Here is a 21,686-nt window from a genome sequence, read left to right on the forward strand (position 1 = left end):
GGCATCCATAATGTTCCCCCTGTGTAGTTGTGGGCGTAAACTGAGTCCCCTACTCTGAAAGACCGGATTTTGCTTGTAGAGTCTGGGGGAGCCGTGGCAGAGTAATTCGGGTGCAGCCGGTCCAGGTGAGACCGTAGGCGGTGACCCATGAGTAGTTCAGCGGGGCTCCTCCCCGTGGTTGCGCCTGGGGTAATGTGCTGAATTAGGAGGTAATGGTCAATACGTGTTTGCCAATCACCCGGACCCATCCTAGCGAGGGCCTCTTTAGCGAATCGCACCATTCTCTCCGCCTGCCCGTTTGATGCTGGATGGAATGGCGCGACGAGGGCATGCCGAATCCCCAAACCTGCTAAAAATGTTTCAAAATGCATGGCCGTGAATTGGGGCCCGTTATCGGATACTAGGAGATCTGGCAGGCCATGGGTGGCGAAAAGTCGCCGTAGAACCTTTATGACTGCCTCTGCCGTGGTTGAAGTCATTAGGACTACATCTAGCCATTTTGAGTATGCATCCACAACTATAAGGAAAGTCTGACCTTGGAATGGCCCTGCGAAGTCGATGTGTATTCGCGACCAGGGTGCTTTGGGTTTCTCCCATTCTGTGGCGGGCGCTTCCGGGGGTGCTGGTCTCGATTCCTGGCAGGGGTCGCAAGTGGCCACCCACTCCTCTATTTCTTTGTCCATGTTTGGCCACCACACGTAACTTCTTGCTAACGCCTTCATTCTAACAATCCCCGGATGACCCATATGTAAAGCATTCAATACATTTTTACGTAAAGCATATGGAATAACAACTCGATCCCCCCACAACAAACATCCCTGTAGCACTGAGAGCTCGTCCCGTTTTGACCAAAACATTTTGAATTCCGGGCCCACATTTCCCTTCAGCCACCCCCTCCAAACCCAAGTTTGAACTTGTTTTATTAAATTGTCTTTAGAGGAGAACCTTGCAACATCGTAGGAAGAAACCGGTCCCGAATCCAAACAGTCAATGAGCAATACCGGTACTTCTGGAGTGGGGTCTGGCAGAATGTCAGGTAATGGGCAACGGCTGAGTGCGTCTGCGTGTCCAAGAGTGGAGCCCGGTCGATGAATCAATTTGTATGAATACGCAGCCAGGAAAACAGTCCACCTGGTCATGCGAGGAGAAAGGGAGACCGGAGTGGGGCGGTTTCCCGCCAGAAGTCCCAACAGCGGTTTGTGATCTGTGATCAGTTCAAAATCGCGGCCGTAGAGGTATTCGTGGAAACGCTTTACTCCCGCGACGGCAGCCAGCGCTTCCCTGTCCATTTGGCTGTAATTTCTTTCGGCCGATGAAAGAGTTCTGGAGTAGAACGCGATGGGTGCTTCTTTTCTGTCGGGCATCCTGTGGCTGAGGACTGCTCCAACTCCGAAAGGTGATGCGTCGCAGGTCAATACCAGCGGTAGGGTCTGGCTGTATTGAACAAGCAGTGAGTCAGTGGTGAGCAGGCGCTTTACCCCGGCGAAAGCTGCAGCTTCGGATCGTCCCCATTTCCATGGTGCGTTCCTCTGGAGTAGACGGTGTAGTGGCTCAGCAACGGTCGCCTTCTGCCTCAGAAAAACGCTGTAGAAGTTAAGTAATCCGAGGAAGGCCTGCAACTCGGTCTGATTTCGTGGTGTGGGGGCGTCCTGGATCGCCTTAATTTTCTTTGAAGTGGGGTGTATTCCCTGACCATCGATTCTATAACCCAGGAATTCTACGCTAGGCACGTTAATTTGGCATTTTTCTTTTTTAAGGCGGAGACCCTTTTCTCTGATTCTGGCCAAAACAGATCTGACTCTTTTGTTTAATTGCTCCTCATTTGCAGCGGACACCAAGATGTCGTCAAAATAGGGGACGACTCCTGGTATCCCTTGCAAAAGTCGTTCCATGACGCTCTGGAACAATCCTGGGGCAATGCTCATGCCAAATTGTAGCCGGTTGCATTTGAATGCTCCTCTATGCGTCACTATAGTTTGGGCCTCCGCTGTGGCGCTATCAACTGGCAGTTGCTGGTAAGCTTGTGCCATGTCTAACTTTGCAAATACTTTTCCTGGCCCCAACGAGTGCAATAAGTGCTGTACTACAGGCACAGGATATGCGCTCTGTTGTAGTGCGACATTAATTGTGCATTTATAGTCCGCGCAGATGCGGACTGATCCGTCTGGTTTGACTGGGTTCACGATGGGTGTTTCCCAGCGCGCGTGATCTACCGGCTCAAGGATTCCTTGCTCCACTAACTTATCTATCTCTTTATCTATTTTTGGGCGGAGTGCAAAAGGCACTCGTCTCGGTTTAAGTCGGATTGGCGCCACTTTAGGGTCTAAATTGAATGATATTGGTTTACCCACATACTTACCAAGACCGGGGCTGAACACATCCTCGAACTCCTTAAAAATCTGTTCAGCGCTGCTGTTTCTCACGGCGTTGATTCCGGTGACTTCTAACCCCAGGGCTTCAAACCAATCAAGCCCCAGAAGGTTCTGCAATGGCGCGCTGGCGATGGTCACGGGCAGCTGGGCTTCGATGTCCTTAAAACGGATGTGGAATGTGCCCTGGCCCACGATGGGGACTTGGTTCCCCTGGTAGTCTCGTAGCAGGACGTCTGGAGCGCGTAGTTGGCTCTTTCTGAGGCTAGGGATAGCCTGTTTCATGGATGCCCATGAAATGATCGTCAGGGTCGATCCTGTGTCGACTTCTAGCTCGCAGGGTGAGCCCTCCAAGAGGACTGTGACTCTCAGCCTTTTTGGCCGCTTAGGGCGGACCTGATGTATTGTGGTGAGATACGTTCGCAACTCCTCTCTCTGGGTCAACTCTATCTCATCGTCAACATCCTGAAAATACTCTCGTTGAGCGTCTTGATAGAACGCTCTTTCAGCTCTTTGTGTGTATTCTCTCTGGGGATACGCTCGCTCAACTCCTTGTGAGTAATCTCTCTGGGGATACGCTCGTTCAGCTCTTTGGAAATACTCTCTCTGGGTAAACACTTGTGGATTTCTCTCTGGGCGCCCTTTTTGATTTCGCCAAGCCCCTGGGTTGGGCTTCTGTTGGCGGTACATGGGTGGCTGCCGTGAGGCAGGGACTCCGCTCCGGCACACTCGTGCGATGTGCCCAAGTTTGTTGCATTGTGAACAAGCAACGTTCCTGAACCAACAAGCAACGTTCCTGAACCGCAGGGCGGCAAACGGGATCCGGGTCTCCCCCCAGGCCTCACGTGACTGCTCTGCATCAGGTGACTGTCCTCGAACTCGGGATTCTCGAAGTCGGGGCTTGTGTCCTCATAGTGAACTCTGGTTTGTCTTGGTACTGGCTGGTTTACGTTGGCCCCTCGTTGTATGGTCACTGATGATTTCTCCGCTGACTCTGACGCTCTTGCTTCGTTTAACGCTGTCTGTAGGGTTAAATTCGGGTTTGCCAACAGCTTCTTTTGCAAAGAAATGTCTCTTAACCCACAGATGAGCTGCTCTAAAATGTGCTCTTCCAGATCTCTGTATTCGCAGTGAGTTGCTGCTTTTCGTAGGGCTGCAACATATTGATTGATGGATTCTCCCGCCTTCTGGGTCCTCATGTTGAATTCCTTGCGGCAGACATGGCGGGAAGGTTTTGGCGCGTAATGAGTTTGCAGAGTCTGTTGCAACGTCGTCCACGATACTGCCTGTATTGGAGTAGGCGCGGTGAGGTCTCTGGCCGTATTGAAGACTTCCTTTCCGCAGTAGCCGAGGAAGATGTTTTTCTTCCTCGCATCGGTGATCCCCGTGTATTCGTTCGCTTCGAGGAAGCACTCGAAACGAATCATGAAAGCTTCCCATTCGTCGTTTGCTGGGTCGAAAGTAGCGGGGGGAGCATGCATCGCCATCTTCTCAGTTTGAATTTGCCGCGCTGCGGTGATCTGAGATGGCTGTCGGAATTACTGCCGAATTCCTGGGCTGGATCAAATCCGGAGATTCTGGAGGTAGCGTTCTTCGTCCTATCTGTCTCTCAATCCCACCTTCGTCGCCAATGTTAGATCTGGGCAACGAGAGACAGACTGCGGACACGAAGTGACTTAACAGCTCTTTATTAGTAGTAGTAGTGATCCAGCTTGCTCTGCGGTCGGAGGGTTCCTCTTTTATAGGGATCGGGTACGCCCCTCGACCAATCAGAGGGATACCTGTTTCCCGCTGTAGTAGCGGACCAGAGGGAAGACTTATCTCGGTATATGCTAATATCTAACATTTCTACTTTGCTTTATGGTTTCACTTCTCTTTTCCTGAGAAACAGCTTGGCTGAAGAGAAGCCCTTTAAATGCTGGGCTATTCCCTCTGGGTGATTGTTATAAAGTAGAATAAAATATGGATTAAAATATAAGAATAAAGACGTGGCATAAAAGGGACAGTTAGAAGCTTGCTTAAAGGGACAGAGAAATGTCATCAGCCTTCAACCACATGTTCCAGCAAACAGCCCTATGTCAAAAGTCCAAAACCACAAGGTTCAAAAGACACCTAGTCAGTTCCTATGACCCAAGACAAAAGGAGAAGTAAGACCCCCATCTCCTTATAAGGCTTTTTCCTCAAGGTAACCAATAAGAAATGAGTTAAGTGTTTCCGTGTTACGCTGCCTTTGAGAATGTATAAGAATGCGTGCTTCGATAATGAAGGTTGTTCAGAATTTGCAATGTTAGCCATGTGTTAGCTTTCTGAACCTGGCTGCCAAATAAACTCTTCCTGTATCCTGAGAAGTCTAAGTCTGTCATTTTCTGCAACAGTTAAGCTTAACAAGATGTTTAAGAACAGACAACCCATGTTATCATTGTATTTTTTTTTTGTCTCTAGGGGAGATTAGAACTAGGAAGTATTTGGAGTGGTTAAGTGTTCAGCATGCGAGCCTGATAGTTACTGCAGAGAAGCTATAATATGAAGATAAAACATACATCTGTTTGACCTTTTCAAAATGACAAAGAGCCAAGAAAAAAAAAGAGAGGGGATTTCATGAAAGTACTGCATCTGTTCAACTTGCTTCTATATAGGCTCCTTGTTCTATTTTTTTTTTGTCTCCATATCTGTTAAGCTTGAGTTAACTTAGTCATAAAAGTAGCACTTATTTCCCTGCAGATAATGATTTGTCTACCTTGTGTCATTCATTTCCCACTGACTTCTGAGTTCATTTGTCACTTGCACAATGAACTGTTCCTGACTGCTTAGTTAAACTATTACTTTCCAGTCCTTGAACTGCTGCAAAACTATACTGCCACTGTGCTGCCCCACTGGAGATCTCCGTCTTCCCATAGGCACAGTGCTGCCAAATAATACTTCATTATTTAGGACATATTTAGAATAGGAATTGGGTTGGTTTCCTTGGTTTCCTTCCCCTTCCATCAAATGTCACCAGTTACTGTGGAGTAAGAAACTATCCACGAAAAACTTCCTGGTATTTTCTTTGCTTTGAAACCTGAGAGTCAGGGCAAAACATTCAGTTGTTGATGTAGGAAGTTAGCACCTACCCTTCTCCTAGAAAAATGAAATATCCTGGGAAATATTGAAAAGGCAGAATATTATATTTCTCTGGATAGGAAATGGAGAAACATGTTTTTAGGCAGGAAACAGACTTAATAGCCTCCACCTTTGTCAATGGACCATTAAAAGGCCTGAGCCGGTCTATTCCACATAACAAAGATCCCCCTTCAGCTCCAGGGTGACGGGATTGAGGCCTGATAGTATTAGCCTTTTACTCATCTCACCACAGGGCACCTGGGAAGAAACAATGCTCAACCAAATTTGGGCTCAAAATATAGAGAGTGGCCCCTGGATGGCCCCATGGGATCTGACAACCAATCAGAATACAAGATCAAGATCAAAGACCAGAGAGGGCATAAAACCAGGGACTTTCAGCATCTCACTCTCCTTTTCTTCTTCACCCAACATCTGGAAACATGTGATCCCCCTTTGATGTACAGGAACTCGAGCCATGTGATCCTGTCCACCATTAAACCATCTTTCCAAGCACCCTCCATGTTTCCAGTGTCTTTTCCCCCACTTGGAACTGAACCCAGAAGGACATTACTTCCAACATTGATCAACTAGAAAAGTATTGAGGAAGGAGAAAAACTAGGCCTAAAACTTTGGTTCTTTATAATTAAAGGTATAAACTCTGGTCAAGGAGAAACGTGCAAGCTGTTGCCAGTTTGAATTGCTGATATAAGACATTGGTATTTTTATCTCTAAGAACAGACAAACCATGAGGGGTGTATCCTGTTTATCGGTCAAGGACAGGGGACGGTTCCTCTATTTTCTTTCAGATGTCTACACTTTATAAACCGCCCACTAAGGGCTTTTTATTCTTATCTTTTCTGTAACTTTGCACCCATCCTTTTACCATGTTTGGAACATGTATGTTAATGTAATTGTATACGTCAGAATGAGTATAAAAGGTTGCTGAAATGACCCATTCGGGGTTCAGACTGTTTTTCCTACTTTGGGTGTTTGAACCTGCGCAATAAACTTTCTTGCATTGGAAAGAGCTGGTCTTTGACTCCTTGATTTCCACAACAACATGGCACCTTCCAGATGGGACTCTTAGGCGAGGCGATGTTTCGCTGAGGGCAGCTTCACCCCTCAGATCCAGTGGGAGGCCGCTCCCGAACCTTCTCCAGGTGCCACAGGGGCTTCACCTCTGGGAGACGGTAGCGACCTCTCTGTGGAGCTGACGGTGCTGGTAAGCTAGCCCAAGAACCCTTGAATGCAAGAAAGGAGGTCTGAACCTTTTCCTGGCCAGGACATGTGTGAAGACATTTCAGGCGAGTATACGTTGATTAAGGGAAGTACCTATCTCATTTGAAGATAGAAGAGGGGGACTGATCACCCTCCTGGAGTCGGGGCATCGACCCTAAAGTATTCCGTGTTAGGTTGTGTGGGTGGTTGCCACCGCAGTTCCCGTTAGTGGTCGTGGTTTCTGAGGCTACGGGTCGGTGGTTGTGTTGGTAGCAATGGGTGGTTCATCAAGCATTCCCAGCACACTGTTGGAATGCATGCTAAAAGGATTTGAGGATTATTTTAATCATGTCCAATATAAAGTGCCTTATCCTAAAGTCACTAAGGAAAGGTTGAGGTTTTTGTGTGAACAGCAGTGGCCCCATATGGGAGTGGGGTGGCCACGTCAGGGGACTTTTAGAGAACAAGTCATAAACGATCTGTGGCTTTTGATTACTCAAAATGAGGAGAAATATCCAAACCAATATCCTTATATAGATCAGTGGCTTAACACAGTGTCTGAGAGAGCTGATGAATTGTTACAATGTCAGACAGAGATGGTGAGACTGTGTATAGCTAGACATAAAGGGATCAAGAATAAACCAGTAAGGGGAGGTTGTTGTAATGGGAGGTCTGTAAAAGTTAAGCAGAAGGAGGATAAGACAGACAGTGGAAAGAAAATCTTGAGTGTGGAGGAAGACAATGTGGTGAGGCCCCCGCCGTCCGCGCCACCCCCACCCCTTTTAGCACAGCAACCTCAGGCTGTAGCTGCAGCGGGGGGGGGGGGCGCCTGTAGTACGCAGGAAACAGAAGAGTCTGGTAGATACTGTTGTGCCGAAAGCAGAAGCTGCAGACGGCACGCCTGTGAGTGGAGGGGAAGAAGGGGGGCCAGGAGAAGTGGAAGACGGCAGTCAGGAAGTGTGTTCAAGATCAATCACCTAAAGTGCCAAATTTATAGCAGGAGTTGGCAGAAAAGGCACCCGAGGAGGATATGAAATGGACCACCCGGAAGGGGGCTCATATGGAGAAACTCAAGGATTATCAGAATTTAACAGTAAGGGCCCTCCGAATGGCAGGGAAACCCCCTGTAAATATGTCTAAACCGTCTTTAGTGATGCAAAAGGCAGATGAGAGTCCAGAGAGTTTTCTCCAAAGACTGATTGAGGCTTATCAGTTGTATACACAAGTGGACCCTAGAGCTGAAGACAATGTGAGGATGTTGAATGAACGTTTCATAGCTCAGAGTTATGAGGTCATTAGAAGGAAGTTGCAGAGACTGGAGGGAGCTTTGGGCAAAAATACAAGTGAATTATTGGAGATTGCAAGGAAGGTGTTTGTGAATAGAGATAAGGTTGAGAAGAGGGAGAAGGATGTGAGGATGCAGAAGAAGACCGAGTTGTTGGCAGTGGAATTACAGAGGGGCCCTATCTTGGGGCCTAATCAGTGTGCCTTTTGTACAACAGTATAGTAACAAACATTGATTTATTGCTAGTTCCCTCTGTTTATCTTTTGCCTAGAAAGGACAAGTACCAACTATTGAAAATTATGAGATTTTCAGTGCTTCCTGAGCTGGGTTGTTTTCTTGCAGCTGCTTCATTACCCAACTAAGTTGCACTGATGATGTTTACTAGCTGGGTAATGAAACATCTGCAAGAAAACAACCCAGCTCAGAAAGAACCACGGATCCCACAGTGCAACCCCTGAGCTATAAACATTCACTTTTACTGATATTTGTCTTACAAGCCTAAATATGTTCATAGTCATGGAGTCCTCTGGAGGGAGGGAGGGAGGGAGGGAGGGAATAGAGCAGTGGTGGGTTCCCCATCCCTTTGTGTGTACAACATAGTCTGATTATTTTTTTAAAAAATAAATATGTTCATAGTCATGGAGTCCTCTGGAGGGAGGGAGGGAATAGAGCAGTGGTGGGTTCCCCATCCCTTTGTGTGTACAACATAGTCTGATTATTTTTTTAAAAAAAGGAAAACAATATATTTTGAATATATCTCATCTAGTTTGGCCCCTGTTTAAAGAGTTTCAAAGCACATCTGCAGTTGTATTCAGTCAACATAGACACTTGTTTAATGCTGCTGTTAATCATCATTTTTGTGACATGGTGAATGCATCACTCTCAATGAAAAAACAAAAAACAAAACAAAACAAATTTGCGGTTAGCTTGATTGCATTCCTTTGCTTTAAATTTTAAACAACAGACTCCTAATTATGCATAGGAATCCCTACAGACGCAATCAACATGTAGCTGTAGACCATATTGTAGTATTTCATGGATGAGCTAGAAGATAAGTGCTCCACATGAAACTAAGCCAACCTGCTTTCATCTCCCTTGTTGCAAAATTGATGCTAGCCCTCCAGGTACATCAGACAGGAAGTATGGCCAGAGAAGTGAAGTCTATTTTATTACTGTTTTATTTTATTTTATTATTCATATTTATAGACCGCCCCCTCTCCCGAAAGGGACTCGGGGCGGTGTACAGTCACTAAAATACGTTATAAAATACATACAAAACAGTTAAATAATTAAATACGTAGGTGGAGGAGGTTGCAAGACTGTACATAGAATAATAAATATTAAATATAGTATATAGTGTATTAAAAAAATTACTGTTGTTGTTAGTTGCGAAGTTGTATCTGACCTATCGCGACCCCATGGACAACATTCCTCCAGGCCTTCCTGTCCTCTATCATCCTCTGGAGTCCATTTAAGCTCACGCCTACTACTTTGATGACTCCATCCAGCCACCTCATTCTCTGTCATCCCCTTCTTTTGTCCTCAATCTTTCCCAGCATTAGGCTCTTCTACAGTGAGTCCATCCTTCTCATTAGGCAAATATTTGAGTTTCATCTTCAGGATCTGGCCTTCTAAAGAGCAGTCAGGGTTGATCCCCTCTAGGACTGACCGTTTTTATTGCCTTGCAATCCAAGGGACTCGGAGAAGTCTGCTCCAGCACCATAGTTCAAAGGTCTCAATTCTTTGGCGCTCAGCCTTTCTTATGGTCCAACTTTCAGTCATACATTGCAATTGGGAACTTTATTGTAAGGCTACATTAACATAATCTTGCAAGTATGAAAGTACAAATCTCCCACTGTCAGTCTTAACCGCTTGATTAATTAGGGTGTGTCCTTCTGGAGTTTCTTTCTCTGACCATTAAGTAACTGTGAGCTCCTTCCCTTCTTGTCTGATCATTCCTAGGCAACATCTCTTCCCCTCATCCCTCAAGTCTTTTCCACATACCATTACGTCCAGTCATCAGCCACAGTCAAGGTCAGTAATTATTATTATTTTTTTTAAACAAAGTTTTTTATTGGTTTTTTGATGTTTTACATAGGGAAAAGGTAGGGGAAAGGTTACAAATTTTGGCAGCTGCGAAATGCGGTAGGTGCACCCCCCCTCCAAACTCATAGTATACATTTGCATAAAATTCAAATATTACATAATAGCATATAGTCAGTGTGGTAAATTCAATTGGTAATTTCGGTCAGTTTATATCACATGGATTTTCTTACTTATTTGTGTGATCTGAGCTTTCTTGATGTCGCCCCATTTCCCCCAGCTGGCAGTGCTCTGGCCCCTCCCGTGTCTTGTACATCTACTGAAGTATCTTCTGGTTTTTCTAGGAGTAATTTATTTTTTTCCATAAAGGCCTGCGCCTCTATGGGTGTATTAATTCTAACTCTTGTCTCCTCCCAGAATATTAGCATACCTTCAGGCAATAACCATCGAAACCACACCCTCTTCTGGTATAGTTTATTCGCCAATTGCGAATAAGATTTTCTTTTCTCCCTCACTTTCTTGGGCATCTGTTTCAGAATGGTTATCTCCTTATCTTTGTATATCAAGGCTTGCCCCCTTTGTGCATTCAGGATTTCATCTCTTGTGCTTTTCCTAAGAAATTTAATGTGTACCTCCCTGGGGACATTGTGTGTTCTAGCATACGCTGAGTTCACTCTATAAGCCAGGTCTATTTCCCACCGCATCTGTTGTTTTTCCTTCTGAATATACTCAGCCAAAATGGTTGTCATGATGTCCCTTATATTTTCATCATCTGTCTCCATCACGTTCTGGAATCTAAGATAAAAAGACATTCTCTCAAACTCTATTTTCACTTGTTGGGTGTCAAGTTCTTTGTTTCCCCTCTGCACGTCCTCTATCCCTCCCTTCATCTCAGCCGCCCCATCTTCCAAAAGATCCAGTCTCTGTAAGTTCTTATTAATTTTATCCTGGTTCTCTTTAATTTCTTCTTTCATCTCCTTCAATTGTCTCTTTATTTCCTCTTGTCCCTGCAAAAGTTGTTGTAACATTTGGTGAAGCTCCAGGTCCGTAGATTAAGGTTGCTTGAAGGCTATTAACGTTGATTGTGTGCTAGGACTGGAGGTTGCAGATGTTGGGGCTGAGGCAGCAAAGCCTGACTTTCCAGGAGGTGGTCTTTTAGATGCCATTGTTTATAAAATAAAGAGTCCAGTCAGTATAAAGAAGGATCAGTCAGAGAGATAGAACAGCCAAGAGAGTCCAGGAGGCAGAGAGTCCAGGCACAGGGGAATTTTCTAATCACCCTGGCAAAAGAGCAGTCGTTTTTCACTCCAGGGGGTTCAGAAGCAATCAATCCACAAGAGAATTATCCAGGTAGCACGGAGACAAAGACCGGAAGCCTGAAGTTAAAAGGTGGAGCCAAGTCTCACATCTCATAAAGACAACGGAAGTGTGCCATCTTGCCCTGCCAGCTTCGGGTATCGAGGCAACAAATAAAGTTTTCAAAGTTCAAAGTTCCCAAGGCTTCTAGATCTCATTGTCCTAAACCTTAAAAGTTTAAATGTGAAAATCCATTCAATAGGAGTGTGACATCTTTAGTTTGGCTCTCCCCCTCCTCCTTCCCTTGGGGCTGAGAGCTCTCTTGTTTCCAGCCGCTTGTCCAAGGGGGGGGGAAATCCCCCTCCCCTCCAGCCGCACCTCTCCAATTCGAGCCAAAAGTTCAAGTTAGCACAACAGACAGATTTTATAGTTGGTAATAGGAATGAAGGGAGTCTACACCTCACCGCTCCGCCGCTGCATCCTTCAGCTTTCTTTTTTTCACTCCGAACAGCCTGTCAGCGAAGACGCGCCCACGCGCCCTCCGATCTGCTCCCCAGTGCCTTGAGCGCACAGGGGACCTCCCGCCAGCCACCGCCGATGCAGGGATCCCCTGCGATGCCGCCCCTCCGGCAGGACGCCTCTACGGGGTGTCCTGTGCCCCCCAAGGAGTCAGGAAGCCCACCGGGGAGCGGGAGCGAGCAACGAGTTGCCTGTCGCCATCAGCCGCCGGAACCGGAAGTCCAAGGTCAGTAATTATTATTTTTTTAAAAAAAAAAGTTTTATTGGATTTTTAACATTTATAAGGGAAAAGGTAATGGAAAGGTATACAAATTTTGGCAGTTGCAAAGTGTGGTAGGCGCCCCCTCCCTCCAAACTCATAGTATACATCTGAATATAAAACATTAAATGCATAGTCATATACAATCAGCATATTAATTCTATTGGTACTTTCAATCAGTTTATACATTGTAATATATAATCCACATGTTAATTCCATTACTCCTTTCGGTCAGTTTATATCAATGAGATTTTCTTATTCATTTTTGTGATCTGAGCTTTCTTGGTATTGCCCCTTCTCCCCCCGCTGGCAGAGCTCCGGCCCCTCCCGTGTCCTGCATATCCGTTGGAGGATCTTCTGTTTTTTCTAGGTGTATTTTATTTTTTCCCATAAAGGCCTGTGCCTCTATGGGTGTGTTAATTCTAATTCTTGTCTCCTCCCAGAATATCAACATACCTTCAGGCATCAACCATCTAAACCACACCCCCTTCTGGTATAATTTATTCGCCAATTGCGAATAATTTTTCCTTTTTTCCCTAATTTTCTTGGGGATCTGCTTCAAGATGGTTATTTCCCTATCGTGGTATGTCAGTGCCTGCCCCCTTTGTACACCCAGAATTTCGTCTCTTGTGCTTTTTCTAAGAAATTTAATATGTACCTCCCTGGGTACATTGTGTGTTCTGGCATAGGCTGAGTTCACTCTATAAACCAGATCTATCTCCCATTCCATCTGCTGTTTTTCCGTCTGAATATACTCAGCCAAAATGGTTGTCATGATGTCCCTTATATTTTCATCATCTGTCTCCATCACGTTCTGGAATCTAAGATAAAAAGACATTCTCTCAAACTCTATTTTCACTTGTTGGGTGTCAGGTTCTTTGTTTCCCCTCTGCACGCCCTCTATCCCTCCCTTCATCTCAGCCGCCCCATCTTCCAAAAGATCCAGTCTCTGTAAGTTCTTATTAATTTTATCCTGGTTCTCTTTAATTTCTTCTTTCATCTCCTTCAATTGTCTCTTTATTTCCTCTTGTCCCTGCAAAAGTTGTTGTAACATTTGGTGAAGCTCCAGGTCCGTAGATTAAGGTTGCTTGAAGGCTATTAACGTTGATTGTGTGCTAGGACTGGAGGTTGCAGATGTTGGGGCTGAGGCAGCAAAGCCTGACTTTCCAGGAGGTGGTCTTTTAGATGCCATTGTTTATAAAATAAAGAGTCCAGTCAGTATAAAGAAGGATCAGTCAGAGAGATAGAACAGCCAAGAGAGTCTAGGAGGCAGAGAGTCCAGGCACAGGGGAATTTTCTAATCACCCTGGCAAAAGAGCAGTCGTTTTTCACTCCAGGGGGTTCAGAAGCAATCAATCCACAAGAGAATTATCCAGGTAGCACGGAGACAAAGACCGGAAGCCTGAAGTTAAAAGGTGGAGCCAAGTCTCACATCTCATAAAGACAACGGAAGTGTGCCATCTTGCCCTGCCAGCTTCGGGTATTGAGGCAACAAATAAAGTTTTCAAAGTTCAAAGTTCCCAAGGCTTCTAGATCTCATTGTCCTAAACCTTAAAAGTTTAAATGTGAAAATCCATTCAATAGGGGTGTGACATCTTTAGTTTGGCTCTCCCCCTCCTCCTTCCCTTGGGGCTGAGAGCTCTCTTGTTTCCAGCCGCTTGTCCAAAGGGGGGGGAAATCCCCCTCCCCTCCAGCCGCACCTCTCCAATTCGAGCCAAAAGTTCAAGTTAGCACAACAGACAGATTTTATAGTTGGTAATAGGAATGAAGGGACTCTACACCTCACCGCTCCGCCGCTGCATCCTTCAGCTTTCTTTTTTTCACTCCGAACAGCCTGTCAGCGAAGACGCGCCCACGCGCCCTCCGATCTGCTCCCCAGTGCCTTGAGCGCGCAGGGGACCTCCCGCCAGCCACCGCCGATGCGGGGATCCCCTGCGATGCCGCCCCTCCGGCAGGACGCCTCTACGGGGCATCCTGTGCCCCCCAAGGAGTCGGGAAGCCCACCGGGGAGCCGGAGCGAGCAACGAGTTGCCCGTCGCCATCAGCCGCCGGAACCGGAAGTCCAAGGTCAGTAATTATTATTATTTTTTTAAAAAAAGTTTTATTGGTTTTTTTAACATTTATAAGGGAAAAGGTAATGGAAAGGTATACAAATTTTGGCAGTTGCAAAGTTTGGTAGGCGCCCCCTCCCTCCAAACTCATAGTATACATCTGAATATAAAACATTAAATGCATAGTCATATACAATCAGCATATTAATTCTATTGGTACTTTCAATCAGTTTATACATTGTAATATATAATCCACATGTTAATTCCATTACTCCTTTCGGTCAGTTTATATCAATGAGATTTTCTTATTCATTTTTGTGATCTGAGCTTTCTTGGTATTGCCCCTTCTCCCCCCGCTGGCAGAGCTCCGGCCCCTCCCGTGTCCTGCATATCCGTTGGAGGATCTTCTGTTTTTTCTAGGTGTATTTTATTTTTTCCCATAAAGGCCTGTGCCTCTATGGGTGTGTTAATTCTAATTCTTGTCTCCTCCCAGAATATCAACATACCTTCAGGCATCAACCATCTAAACCACACCCCCTTCTGGTATAATTTATTCGCCAATTGCGAATAATTTTTCCTTTTTTCCCTAATTTTCTTGGGGATCTGCTTCAAGATGGTTATTTCCCTATCGTGGTATGTCAGTGCCTGCCCCCTTTGTACACCCAGAATTTTGCCTCTTGTGCTTTTTCTAAGAAATTTAATATGTACCTCCCTGGGTACATTGTGTGTTCTGGCATAGGCTGAGTTCACTCTATAAACCAGATCTATCTCCCATTCCATCTGCTGTTTTTCCGTCTGAATATACTCAGCCAAAATGGTTGTCATGATGTCCCTTATATTTTCATCATCTGTCTCCATCACGTTCTGGAATCTAAGATAAAAAGACATTCTCTCAAACTCTATTTTCACTTGTTGGGTGTCAGGTTCTTTGTTTCCCCTCTGCACGCCCTCTATCCCTCCCTTCATCTCAGCCGCCCCATCTTCCAAAAGATCCAGTCTCTGTAAGTTCTTATTAATTTTATCCTGGTTCTCTTTAATTTCTTCTTTCATCTCCTTCAATTGTCTCTTTATTTCCTCTTGTCCCTGCAAAAGTTGTTGTAACATTTGGTGAAGCTCCAGGTCCGTAGATTAAGGTTGCTTGAAGGCTATTAACGTTGATTGTGTGCTAGGACTGGAGGTTGCAGATGTTGGGGCTGAGGCAGCAAAGCCTGACTTTCCAGGAGGTGGTCTTTTAGATGCCATTGTTTATAAAATAAAGAGTCCAGTCAGTATAAAGAAGGATCAGTCAGAGAGATAGAACAGCCAAGAGAGTCTAGGAGGCAGAGAGTCCAGGCACAGGGGAATTTTCTAATCACCCTGGCAAAAGAGCAGTCGTTTTTCACTCCAGGGGGTTCAGAAGCAATCAATCCACAAGAGAATTATCCAGGTAGCACGGAGACAAAGACCGGAAGCCTGAAGTTAAAAGGTGGAGCCAAGTCTCACATCTCATAAAGACAACGGAAGTGTGCCATCTTGCCCTGCCAGCTTCGGGTATTGAGGCAACAAATAAAGTTTTCAAAGTTCAAAGTTCCCAAGGCTTCTAGATCTCATTGTCCTAAACCTTAAAAGTTTAAATGTATAAATCCATTCAATAGGGGTGTGACATCTTTAGTTTGGCTCTCCCCCTCCTCCTTCCCTTGGGGCTGAGAGCTCTCTTGTTTCCAGCCGTTTGTCCAAGGGGGGGGGAATCCCCCTCCCCTCCAGCTGCACCTCTCCAATTCGAGCCAAAAGTTCAAGTTAGCACAGCAGACAGATTTTATAGTTGGTAATAGGAATGAAGGGAGTCTACACCTCACCGCTCCGCCGCTGCATCCTTCAGCTTTCTTTTTTTCACTCCGAACAGCCTGTCTGCGAAGACACGCCCACGCGCCCTCCGATCTGCTCCCCGGTGCCTTGAGCGTGCAGGGGACCTCCTGCCAGCCGCCGCCGATGCAGGGATCCCCCGCAATGCCGCCCCTCCGGCAGGACGCCTCTACGGGATGTCCTGTGCCCCCCAAGGAGTCGGGAAGCCCACCGGGGAGCCGGAGCGAGCAACGAGTTGCCCGTTGCCGTCAGCCGCCGGAACCGGAAGTCCAAGGTCAGTAATTATTGAGGCACTTAATCTTAATAAATCTTGAGAAATATATATGGGAGGAAACTCAAGCAATGCATGCGACCAGGTAATGATCAATCATAATGGAGCTCCATCTGAGAGACTTTCTCTCTTCAGTTTCTCTTAAGTAATGGGCTGAGAGAGCAGGGAAGATCCAATAAAGTTGATGATGCATTAAAACAACAATGGAAAAACAGGAAGGGAAATCCAAGATGGCCAGGAATTAAACAAAAGATAACGAGAAAAGAGGTTTCTTCTTAAGCTACAGTAGGAAGAGTAAAATAAATCTATTTATCTATATAAAAATGGCTGTGTGTGTGTGCGTGCTTGTGTGTGTATGTTCCAGCATAACTCTGGAGCACCTTGAGCAATTTCAATCAAACTTGGTACACAGATGACTTACTCTCTGGAAACAAATACTGTGGGGGTAAGAAGACACCCCTAACACTCCTCGGGGTGTGTGTTCTGTTAAGATGCAGCCTGTTGTATCTTAAAATGGCTTCTACTGTACTGCTTTAAAATGGCTTCTACTGTACTGCCTTAAAATGGCTTCTATTGTGCCGCACAATGGAGTTGCCATGGTAATGGCTTCATGGTACTCCACAATAGTGCTCTCTCTGTTAAGGAGAAAATCCAACATTAGAAATTATGTTTGGTTTGGACATTTCCCCCCTATAAATAATACCTGGGTAATGCCGGGTTATTGGCTAGTAGAAGTATAAAATCTTCCTTTTATAAAAACTGTGATGGGGCTCAATCTTCCTGAGTTTCTCACTTGCTGAAAAGGGATCGATCACTGCTGAACAACAATCCTTTCTGCTTTGTGCTCCTATGAAACCCTTTTCAAGTAATTAAACAACATTTGTGTTGCTGATATTAACCCAAGCTAGCTTCTTGGTCCATAAAGCACCCATTGTCAATTTAGGAAGTAGCCCATCAATACTATTGCCAGGTATAACTGTCAAGGGATGCTGGCGGAGATAATAGAAAGAAGAGAAGAAACAAGATGAAGCATTGTAATGTGGGGATAGCAAAGTAGTTTGTCAGTTCAAGTGCCAGCTTGGGATGTTTTTCTAAAACAATTCCATTTCAATAAATGTGCATTTGTGACTCATTACTGTGCATAGACCAAGTGTCTTCCCTGAAGGCACTTTCTGCAATGGGGATGTCTCCATTTCTGGCTGCACAGGATCATAGATATTTGAAGAAATTGCAAAGCCGACTTCCTGATAAGGAATAAACAAAGTGTTTTGTGGATGGTTTTAAATAACAAGCTTCTGGTTTAATTCTTTTATTTAATGGCAAAGTTTTACATTTTTATTGATCTTTCTGTCCTTAGGATAGAACTTAATTATCTGCCTTACACATTTAGTGAGACAGAGCAGAGACAAATGTAAGTATTATAATGTGTTCTTGGAATCTGGATATTGTTTGCTATGGTATTATAAGCAACTAGCCGATAACCCGGTGTTGCCTGGGTATTTATTTATAAGGGGAAAATGTCCGGACCAAACGTAATTTATAATGTTGAATTTTTCTCCTCACCAGAGGGAGCCCCCTTGTGGAGTACTGTGAATCCATTACCATGGCAACTCCACTGCACTGTACAGTAGAAGCCAGTATGGCAGTATAACACAACAGGCTGTATCTTAACAGAACACACACCCTGAAGGGTGTTAGGGGTGTCGTACCCCCACAGTATTTTTCATCTGTGTATTAAGTTTGGTTGAAATTGCTTGAGGCATTTCAGAGTTATGTTGGAACACACACACATACACAGCCTTTTTTTATACTGCATATAAAGGAGGAGGAGGAGGAGGAGGAGGAGAAGAAGAAGAAGAAGAGGAGGAGGAGGAGGAGGAGGAGGAGGAGGAGGAGGAGGAGGAGAAATGGAGGAAGAAGAAGAAGAGAAAAAGAGAAGAAGAGGAGGAGGAGAAGAAGAGGAGAAGGAGAAGAAGAAGAGGAGAAGAAGAGGAGGAAGAGGATGAGGATAAGAAGTGGAGCAGCAGCAGCAGTTGATTATAACAACTATCTTCCCTGATTGTCATTGGAGGTGGGTCCTCTTTCATTAGAATCTGGATGATGATCTATTAGTTGCTCTCCTCTTTTCAGACCTTTCAACAAAATGCACACAGCTTCTTGCGTCTCATGACCAACCAAAAGATCTTTAAATATATGTTGGCTGCACTGTCCTAGTCCTTGGTATAATTCCTAGATGGTGGAGTTTTTGCAGAGGGCAAATAATGTGATTCTGTTAATATCAAACTCCAACGTACCTCCAAACAAGGTGGATTTTTTGCCCAGAAATGGAAAGGGTGCAAATATCTATTTGTTCTCGTTTTTAAGTTGGAGAAATCCAGGCCCTCTGCTAGGAGACTCTGATTACAATATAATATAGCTATTTTCTTGTATTGCTCCTTTGTAATTGTTTTGTTACACATGCTCTAAATCAGTCTCTCTCTCTCTCTCTCTCTCAACTCAGCAATTTTAGTTGAATTCTAGGAATTGGTCTAAATCATGGGTGTCAAACTTGTGGCATCACATTGTCATCACATGATGTATCGTGACTTTTCCCCCCTTTGCTGAACCGGGGGTGCATGTGGCCAGGTGGGACACATCCAGCCCACGGGCTGTGAGTTTGACACCCTTGCTCTAAATTATTCTGTTTCCCATAGTTTGCCTTTCTTGGCTCAAGAAAGGTTCCCTTCATATGTGTGTGCGCATGTGTGTGCATCAGTGGTGGGTTTCAAAATTTTTTAGAACCTCTTCTTTATGTGTGGCCTGCTTTGTGGGAGTGGCTTGCCAGCCATGTGACTGGGTGGGAGTGGCTTGCCAACCATGTAACTGGGTGGGCATGGCCAACTTGTAAAATGTGATGAAACTCATTTAACAATGCTCTTGCTTAGCAACCAAAATGTTGGCTCAGAAACTCTGGCATTTGAAGCACGCAAGTCTTAAAGCTGTCAAGTTACAAGACCCTTGCACCCCTAACCAGGGGTGTTCAAACTTGACAGCTTGTGGACTTCAACTCCCAGAATTCCTCCTCCAGTCATGTTGGCTCAGAAACTCTGGCATTGAAGTGTGCAAGTCTTAAAGCTGTCAAGTTACAAGACCCTTGCACCCTTAACCCTTTAGAAAAAAAACCCAGGGGTGTTCAAATTTGACAGCTTTAAGACTTTAAGGTTTAGATAGGACTCTTAGAGGTGGGCGGGGCGATTGGTGAGCCAGCGAATCAGTGAGCGGCGGGCAGGGCAAGCATGGTGCGGAATGAGTGGGGGAGGGAGCTGGAACCGGTTCTAAACGGCACGGTAGATTTGTGGAACCTCTTCTATAGAAGAGGTTAGAACTGGAAGGAACCCACCCCTGGTGTGCGTGTGTGCGTGTGTGTCTGTGTGTGTGTGTGTGTGTGAGAGAGAGAGAGAGACAGAGAGAGACACAGTGAGAGATAGAGAGAGACAGACAGAGAGAGAAACAGAGACACACAGAGCGAAAAGGTGATTATTTGCTAAGATTGTTGTCAATCTTTAGAATGGGTCCCTTCCTCCTGGGTGTGTCTCATCTGTCATCTTGACAGGTCTCTAATCCACATGCAGGGAAATGCGTAATCAACCTGCCTTCATGCAGCTCATGTTTTTCGTTTAATATGCTTCAGCATCTCAAATGGGATTTTATATTTTCATTGTGTTTTATCTGGAGATCATTCTTTAATTGAGAGTTATGGCTTTGTTCTTTTTTTCTCCTTTATCTTATTTTAGTGTAACCTCTGTAAGTTCATAGCACTACAAGAGGGCTTGCAAAGCAACTACTTAAAATTCTATTTTGCACTTTCAAAAGCCAAAAAAACATTTAGTCATCAGATTTCTCTTCAGTCTAAAAAGCCCTTCTGTCCATATAATCTCAAAACAGTATAGAAAAGAATATGTCCATATTCTTCTTGTTTCAAAAAGGAGGCTTGCTCTGAAAATTAATATGTTTCTTAATATGTTTCATCATCCTGAAACCAAAGTGTGAATCAATGTCCCAAAGGTGCTTTTTCAAGAGGCAACTGGACTTTCTTTGTTTTTCCTTCAGAACTGAAGAAGCTTCTTGAATGAGAAGTGAAACATCTTCAAAGAAAATCAAAGAAAGTCCAGTTGCCTTTTGGAAAAGCACCTTTGGGATAACCATGACCTGGATAACTGAGAATCTCCATCAATGTTTACATAACGAACATTTCCTATTAAATAAAATACATTCATAATTTTTCTTACATTTCACTATAGCAATTCAAGCAAGGGGTTGAAGGTTTAATTTTTTTGACTTCAGCAGAATTGTCTCTTACTATCTCTTTTTACTGAACCAACAAACAGCTTTTTCTCTACCCAAATATTGGCCTAAAAACCTTACCATAGGAGTAATTAACTATCTGGGGGGGGGGGGGGGGGGAGGGAGATAAATTCAGGGCAAGATACAAATTGAATTCAGTAATTACATATTTAATTTATTCATTCATTGGATTTGCTGTAAAACCTCAATAGATGGTAATATTTGATTGACTTTCTCTGGGTCCTGAAGATATACAGAGTTGAGTTATAGCTATCCAGACCTCCAGGGCATATCAGAACTGTTCATTAGTGTTAGATTGGGTAATGGATAGGCACACACAGGCTTAACGGTAACAACAGCTCTTTATTAAGTACAACAAGTGAGAACAATCCAGCGAAGGTTGAGTCTGACAGCAGCCCTTTTATAGGGAGCTGTCAGACCCTTCGACCAATAGGATTAAATCTCTGTTCCCGCTGGAATAGAGGACCTTGGTCGAAACCACTGTAATTAGAACAAGTATTTAACAACCTTCCCCTCTTGGATGGAACAATCCTACTTGTTATGTAGTCATGCAGGTAGGCGGGCTTTTGGGTAGCTCTGCCTGACCTGCGCAGTTCAGTAGGAGGGGTTTCCTTGGACAGGTTGGACAGACCTGTTTGCTCTGCAGCTCTGCTTGGTGGAAGCTCCTAGAACCTTTCACAGGCCGTGGCTGGAGCTTCTAGAACCGGTTTGCTCGGAGCTCATTGTGGACTTGCAACATAACCAGATGAGTTTCCCGGTACCCTCGGGCTTGAGCTGGCCATGGGAGGAGTGAGTGTTTGCTCCGTTTGAGTAGGGCTTTGGCTAACTCATGCAGGAGTTACCTCTGGTTGTCTACGAGTGGAGTTGGATAGGCGGCCACGGAGTTGGTCAATATGCCTTCTCCAATTCCTACCATCCTTGAGCTCTAGGAGGTAAGAGCGAGGGCCAGTGATGGCTATCACTGTGGCAGGAATCCACAGAGTTCCCACGGCGTAGTTGTGGGCATATACCGAATCCCCTACGCTAAATGTCCAAATCTTGCTTGTGGAGTCTGGGGGCAATGAGGCAGAATAATTGGGGTGTAGCCAGT

At 44.9% G+C, this 21,686-nt stretch overlaps 1 protein-coding gene and 1 long non-coding RNA gene across 6 annotated transcripts in view; both read left to right on the top strand.

The window, feature by feature from the left end:
• Positions 1–6,073: 6,073 nt before the first annotated feature.
• LOC309389325 (uncharacterized protein) overlaps positions 6,074–21,686 on the top strand; it is a 33,910-nt gene continuing 18,297 nt past the window's right edge. For 3 of the 5 annotated variants that reach the window (XR_014174931.1, XM_081947558.1, XM_081947557.1), the window contains exons 1-5: positions 6,074–6,772; positions 9,934–10,005; positions 11,822–12,055; positions 13,922–14,155; positions 16,022–16,255. Coding sequence is in view for 3 of the 5 variants with exons in the window: in XM_081947558.1 (XP_081803684.1) it covers positions 6,715–6,772; positions 9,934–10,005; positions 11,822–12,055; positions 13,922–14,155; positions 16,022–16,255 (832 nt within the window). In the remaining 2 variants the exon portion in view is untranslated. Of the gene's footprint in view, positions 6,773–9,933; positions 10,006–11,821; positions 12,056–13,921; positions 14,156–16,021; positions 16,256–17,609; positions 17,664–21,686 lie in introns of those variants that run through there. The other 2 variants (XM_081947559.1, XR_014174932.1) reach the window with 2 other exon arrangements.
• Positions 18,137–20,521, top strand: LOC309389326. Its single transcript, XR_014174933.1, has 2 exons — positions 18,137–18,323; positions 20,342–20,521. It is a non-coding gene; the product is annotated as an uncharacterized lncRNA (long non-coding RNA).

Source organism: Natrix helvetica, assembly GCF_964273705.1.
Source record: "Natrix helvetica genome assembly, chromosome: 3".
Classification (NCBI taxonomy): Eukaryota; Metazoa; Chordata; class Lepidosauria; order Squamata; family Natricidae; genus Natrix; species Natrix helvetica.